The sequence below is a fragment of the Octopus bimaculoides genome, chromosome 20 (genome assembly GCF_001194135.2).
Source record: "Octopus bimaculoides isolate UCB-OBI-ISO-001 chromosome 20, ASM119413v2, whole genome shotgun sequence".
NCBI classification, from domain to species: Eukaryota; Metazoa; Mollusca; class Cephalopoda; order Octopoda; family Octopodidae; genus Octopus; species Octopus bimaculoides.
Window position 1 is genome coordinate 35,316,818 of NC_069000.1, and position 7,400 is coordinate 35,324,217.

The 7,400-nt window shown below is 37.3% G+C and overlaps 1 protein-coding gene across 1 annotated transcript in view; it reads left to right on the top strand.

Annotated features, from left to right (window-relative positions):
• LOC106875444 (cytoplasmic dynein 2 heavy chain 1) overlaps nt 1-7,400 on the top strand; it is a 297,845-nt gene that overhangs the window by 93,056 nt on the left and 197,389 nt on the right. Inside the window, exons 17-18 of the mRNA XM_052974965.1 lie at nt 3,662-3,811; nt 7,261-7,400. Coding sequence (XP_052830925.1) covers nt 3,662-3,811; nt 7,261-7,400 — 290 coding nt within the window. The remainder of the gene's footprint in view (nt 1-3,661; nt 3,812-7,260) is intronic.

The following is a 7,400-nucleotide window of genomic DNA, read 5'->3' on the forward strand; positions in this document are numbered from 1 at the left end:
ATATATATTTATATATATATATGGTGAATAAATATAAATAGGGATTTATTATTGAATTGAGGCAGGTACCATATGAGCACTCAGTTATACTCTGGGTTCTGGTCAACTGTATCAAGTTGTTAGGAGCACCTAGGATTACTTAAGGTAAGCGATTCCACTGTAATTCATCCAATAGATAAATCCTGGCTTCACTTCACTGGATTACAAATATTTTACTGAGTGTATATCCAAAGACAATTAAAATAAATATGAAGATTAATACATCTGTGTATTTTTCTCATTTCTACAGTCAATTATACAGCATATTCGATTTAAATGTGCCCAATGTACATTTCTGCTCTGTAGGAAACTAGCAATTCTATTTGCATCCCACTATTTTTGGCGAGTTAGCAGTCTATGCAACTTTATTGAAGGACCATCCACTGATGTGTCCAATGCAAAGTAAGTGTATGTAGGCTTGATTAATGTTATTTTGCTAGGTTTTTATAGTTTTTGAGAGAAAAAAATGTGATGGGGAGATTTGGAAACTTGTCGTGGCTATAAAAACTATTATATGGTTTTATAGCCATATCAAATTTCTAAATCTTCCCCTCACATTCTTTCCTCTCAAAAACGACTGCTAACCAGTCGAAAATAACTGAATGAAATGTGTGCTGGATGTGTGCTGGACAAATTTAAACCAAATATACTGTATAACTGATCTCCGTATTCCTAGTAATTGTCTTATATATAGGTATGTGTATCTGTGAACACACATGGCTCACTGGTTAAAGCATCAGGTTTACTGTCATGGGATTGTGAGTTCAATTCCTGGACTGACCTGTGTGTTGTGTTCTTGAGCAAGACACTTTATTTCAGATTGCTCCAGTTCACTCAACTGTAGAAAAGAGTTGCAACATCACTGGTGCCAAATTGTACTAGCCTTTGCTTTTCTCTTGGACAGTATCAGTGATGTGGAGAAGGGAGATCGATATGCATGAGTGATTGCAGGTCTTTCACAAACCACTTTGCCCAGACTTGTATCCCATAGTCATTCATGACTAAAGGGAATCTAATATATATATATATATATATATATATATATATATATATATATATATATATAGACAGACAGACAGATGTGTGTGTTTGAGTTTGTATGATTATGTATTGAAGAATATTAATCAATGAAATTCTGACTTAGTTTTTTTATGTTTTATTATTTGCAATTTTTACAATTTTACAATATTGAAATAAACTAGTACTTTCATGTGTTATGCAATCATCAGGTTTATGTAATGACAGTCATGTTCCACAAGTGACAAAGTCATCAATGACAGAGAAATAGTTTGATGAAATTTTATCTAACAATAAGAAAATTCATATAGCATAACAAATTGTTTCATAACTTAAAATCTTGTAAATGATTTATGTTATAATATTTAATAATAAATAAATAAATAAATTACATGCCTGCATTAATGCAAAATGTCCTTCAAACTATTTCTGTCATTTATGACTTTATACATTCCTTATCGTTTTCTCTTTCATCGTACCATATATCCTATGTTTTGGAGAATGATACACTAAGGAGCTTTTTTATGAGTACTACTGGATTACTTTAATCCATATATTATGACTTAAATTTATATATATATATCATACATATGTATGTATGTATGAATGTGCATGTGTGTGTCTGTGTTTGTGCTCCCCCACTGCTTGATAACCAATGTTGGTTTGTTTGTACCTTTAATCTTCAGATTACTCTGTTGAATGTAATGCCTTTTCACTCAAATTGTTTTGAATTAATCATGCATTACCTCATAGCTTCAAGATTTCGATGATGTGATTATTTATTTTTAGAATGTCAATGTAGGTTAGGTGTGAGAGGCTAGATATGGCTAGTTCAAATATAAAACATGTAGAATATTTGGGCTGGATATCGCCGGTTTAAACACTAAAGGGTTATGTCCCTGAAACTCAGCAGCTTCGCAAAAGAGACTGAAGTATCACTCATAAGAAAAGGACATAATTATTGGGATTGATTTGTTCAACTAAAACTCTTCAAGGTGGTGTCCCAGCATGGCTGTGCCCAATGACTGAAACAAGTAAAAGATAAAAAAAAATTAAAAGATTCTTATAGGCGCATGAGTGACTGCGTGGTAAGTAGCTTGCTTACCAACCACATGGTTCCGGGTTCAGTCCCACTGCGTGGCACCTTGGGCAAGTGTCTTCTACTATAGCCTTGGGCCGACCAAAGCCTTGTGAGTGGATTTGGTAGAAGAAAACTGAAAGAAGCCCGTTGTATATATGTATATATATATATGTGTGTGTGTGTCTGTGTTTGTCTCCCCCAGCATCGCTTGACAACCGAGGTTGATGTGTTCACGTTCCCGTAACTTAGTGGTTCGGTAAAAGAGACCGATAAAATAAGTACTAGGCTTACAACGAATAAGTCCTGGGGTTGATTTGCTCGACTAAAGGCGATGCTCCAGCATGGCTGCAGTCAAATGACTGAAACTAATAACGAATTGTGATTTCTGACTTAGGTAAGTTTTTAAATATAATGTAGCAGACTGTAGAGTCTTCATGTAGATCAAATTAACTTCAGCTGCTTTCTGATTGGCCAATCAAGGTAAATGGTTTCTTTTTCATCCATCAGAAGGATGAAAGGGAATGTCAAGTATGGAAGTCTTTAAACTTTGACACGACTGAGGTGGAACTAAATGTTGTTTATACATTTGGTCCATGTCGACTATCTTTGCCGTCAATCTTCTGACTCCGGAACAGCCGATGTATGTGACCGTCAAACACTCAATGCTTGCGACTGTTTAACAATAGAACCGTAATAATAATTCAGATGCAAAAAATAATAAATGGGCAAAAACAAAAAGAAGAACAAAAGACAAAAGAACAGTGATGATGTAAGTGAAGAAGCTATGATTTACTAATTAATTAAATTAGAATAAAAGTCTACGTAAGAAGAGAAAAACATTGTAAGAAATGAAACAACTTTGATGAGGTGACACCAATGGTGGTGGTGTCAGTGGCTGCACTGCTGCTGCTGCTGCTGCTGATGATGATGATGATGATGATGATGATAATAAACATTATCATCACCACTACCATATAATCATTATCACCACTGCTATCATCATTATCATCATGATCACTGAGATGATGATGATGGTGGTGGTGGTGGTGGTTAATAATGTAATCATGGCAATGAAGATGATGATACCACCACAACCAATGATGATGGGGATGATGATGATGATGATGATGATGATGATGATAACTGTGACAAGAAAAGCGACGAAGGAAACTGAGCATATACAACAAAGAGAATAATGATATTAATTGCAATTTGCTTTTAAATGAAGTCCATCTACGCAGAAGAAAGAGAGAATAGATTCTGTTTTTGTTTGGGTTTTTTTGTGTATGTTTTATTGAAATTTTTTTTTTTTTTTTTTTTTTTTGGTAATGAAAAAATAGATTGGCAATGAAAAAGAATTGGTAATTACTGTTGGCGCTCCTGAGAAATGTCATTGTTTATTAGAACCGAAGTTCTGTGTGGTGCTCACATTTTATCGGCGTAACAAAACCGAAATTGCTTTTGCAGTGTGTGTGTGTGGCTGTGCTTTAAATACAATTTTTTCCAATTTGGTTCCTCTTTCAGATCAAAGACTTGTTTGAAAAGGCGCAGGCGAAAAACAAATTATTGCGTTCCTTTGCCGGCCAAGAATTGGACAACGTCATGAAGCTTGCTTCCCACTGGGACAGTTTTGAGCTTGTTTTGGACAGCCATAGTTCTATGATAACTAAAAGAGTAAGTATACAAGCTTATCTCTACTCTATCTGTGTTTATTGCTTCCTCTTAATGGATGGCTTAAAAGCTCTACACGTGGTCAAGCTAAACAAATAAAATGCTTTCTTTATAACATGTTGGTGGTCTGTTTGCATCGGAACATAAGCTATTGTCCTAGCTTATTTGTTTACGCAAGTGTCCTTTTGTTTCTTCAGATACAGAGTGAGTGTTTCGTTGTATCTGGCATTAGTTTAGTGTTTCATCTGTTTGCTGTACAGAATGTATCATGTGTGAATTGTTTTACGTCATATTGCAAGATCATTGGTTAGGATATATTCTGTGTGAGTCGCCTTGTTTCATTGGATGGCGATAGTGCAGCATGTGAGAGCACATGGCCTAGTGGTTACAGTGTTGCAGTCATGATCGCAATATTGTGGTTTCGATTCCCTGACTAGTCGGTACTTCATGTTCTTCAGTGAAAAACTTCATTTCACATTGCAACAGTCCACTCAGCTGTAAATGGATAACCCTGTGCCGGACTAGTATCCCTTTCAGGAAGAATCTTATGACTTTGGTCACTTACATGCTATGAAAATCAGGTAACTGACTCCGTGAGTGTTATATATGTGCTGTATAGGTTATCTTGTTTTATTGGGTCATTGTGGTGTATGCATGGGTTGTTTTAACTATATGTAATCATGTTTATATACATGTCTTTCATCATCGCTGTTTAACGTCTGCTTTCCATGCTGGCATGGGTTGGACAGTTTGATTAAGGGCTGGTGAGCCAGAAGGCTGCACCGACTCCAATCTGATCTGGCAAAGTTTCTACATCTGGATGCCCTTCCTAACACCAATCATTCCGAGAGTGTAGTGGGTGCTTTTACATGTCACCGGCACGAGGGCCAGTCAGGCGGTACTAGCATTGGCCATACTCAAATGGTGCTTTTTATGTGCCACCTGCATGGGAGCCAGTCTGGCAGCACTGGCAACAACCACACTCGAATGGTGTTTTTTACATGCCACCAGAACAGGAGCCAGTCAGGCGACACTGGCAATAATCACGCTTGAATGGTGCTTTTAACGTTCCACTGGCACAGGTGCCAATCAGGCGGTATTGTCATCGGCCACAACAATGATTTCACTTTTCTCAACAGGTCCTCGCAAGCGTAGTTTATTTTCCAATGATTGAAGGGTACTCTTAAATGGGTTGGTTATACAGCACTGGCATAGGCCACGGTTATGGTCTTTATCTAAATGAAATCATATGGATAAAATGTAGAATGCTAATCTCAAAAAAAATGCTGGGCCTTATGAAGGAGATGACAAAGGGCTGAGATATGTGATGCATTGTTGCTCTCAAGAAGACCTGCCCAGCATAACAGAACTGAGATCCTTAAACTAAGATACCACATGGAAAGCTTTGGTGCTGGCGCCACATAAACAGCACTGGTGATGGTTCCATGTGAAAACAACTCAGTACATTCTGTAAAGTGGTTGGCATTAAGAAGGACATCCAACTGTGAAAACCAAACTAGAATCGGCTGGTGTGATCCCTAACCTTGCCAGCCCCTGTCAAGCCATCCAACCCATGCCAGCATGGAAAATGGATATTACATGATGATGATGATGATGATGATGATGAATCATATCTCAATCCATATCTTTATCTATATGTAATCAGTGATTTGGCAAAATCCTTGATATGTCAGACAGAATGCTTAGAAGCATTTTTTCCAGCTCTTTATATTCTGAGTTCAAATCCTGACATGATCAATTTTGTCGTCTGTCCCCTTTGGGTTGGTAAAATAAAGTATCATTCAAGTATTGGAGTCAATATAATCAACTTGTCACCTTGCCTCAGAATTCCTAACTTTCATCCCTGCAATGGACCAGCATCTTGTTCAGATAAAGTATCATAATGTCAGTCACCTATAAACCATAAAAACCAGGTAACCAGTTTTATGAGTTTGAGGACTGAAGAAAAATTATTTTAAAAAAAGTGGCTATGTGGTAAAAAGTTTCCCTCCCAAACACATGGTTCCAGGTTCAGTCCTTCTGTGTGGCTCTTTAGATAAGTATCTCCTACTATAGCCCTGGCCCAACCAAAGCCTTGTGAGTAGATTTTGCAGACAGAAATAGAAAGAAGCCTATCATATACAAGTGCAGTGGGTAAATTGTCACTATTTTATATTCTTAATTTCATGCATGTGCATTGTTTGTTTTTGATTTTGTCGACTACACAGTACAGTAGAGTCAGCTAGGCACTGTCTGTAAGAAAAGCAGCACCATGGTGCAATTCACTCTGCCAGAAATTTGGAAACAACATGTGATACTGCTTGGCACTCACACCACAAGTTCCAATATGAACATTTCAGACTGTTTGTGTGCAATCTGAGGACATGTACCAAGAGTGATAAAAATCAAACATCCACTCTAAACACTCATGGGGTTTGGAGTGATCATGAGTAATGGTGACATTATGCTCCATTCATCTTCCCACACAGCCTTAGACTCAACATAGAGGCCTACATCAAGTTCCTGGGGGAGGTAGTCCTGCCCTGTGTCAACAGAGTAGCTGCTGGAAGACCCTATGTCTGGCAACAGGACTCTGCACCATGCCACACAAGCAAGAGGATCCAGTCATGGCTGTCAGACGATTTCTGAAACCACATCACCCCTAACATCTGGCCATCGAATCGATTCTGGTACACATAACAATTAAGGGGGTTACCCCTTAATTGTTATGTGTGGGGTGCAGTTGAGTGAGAGACCAACAAAACTCCTTGTAACACCAAAGATGAACCAAAAACAAGGACTATGGCAGCATTCACCAACTTAAACAAGGAGACCGTCCAGAAGAGTTGCAGGAGATTCCGAAGTCGTCTGGAGGTCGTGGTTGAAGCTAATAGTGATTTTATTGAATAAAATTACTCTTTAGTATTTCAAGATATTTTTATGTAATTTTGGTAAATATAGTGTTAAAATGAGATGTCAGTGTTATTTTCATTTTTGCGTAATTTAGTGTATATTCACTGCACCCTGTATATATATATATATATATATATATATATATATATGTATATAGTAATTATTTCAAATGTGGGTATACACTTGGTACTATGCCATTTAAAGCATGTCCACTGTTTTGGGGTACCTGATGTCATCATAAATTTCTTTTTTTCTTTCTCTCATTTGTTATATGTGTTTGTGTGTGAGTGTGTGTCTTTGTGTATGTGTTTGTCCCTCACGGTTTATAACCCCGTGACTTAGTTGCTTGGCAAAAGAGACCAATGGAATAAGTACCAGGCTTTAAAAAAAAACAAGTACCAGAATCGATTCGATTGACTAAAATTCTTCAAAGTAGTGCCCCAGCATGGCTACAGACTAATGACTGACACAAGTAACAAACAAAAGACAAAAGATAAAAGAGATCCATCTTTCTAATCATCCATTTATTTCTCTTTCAGATGGATGTTATGAGAAACAATTTGGAATCTGACGTTGCATCCTTCCACACTGCTGTTCAGAAATTCTCTGATAGATGGGAGCAAGCAGAGCAGAACTTATCTTTTGATGGGGACATTTCACAATGTGACCAGGATCTTGA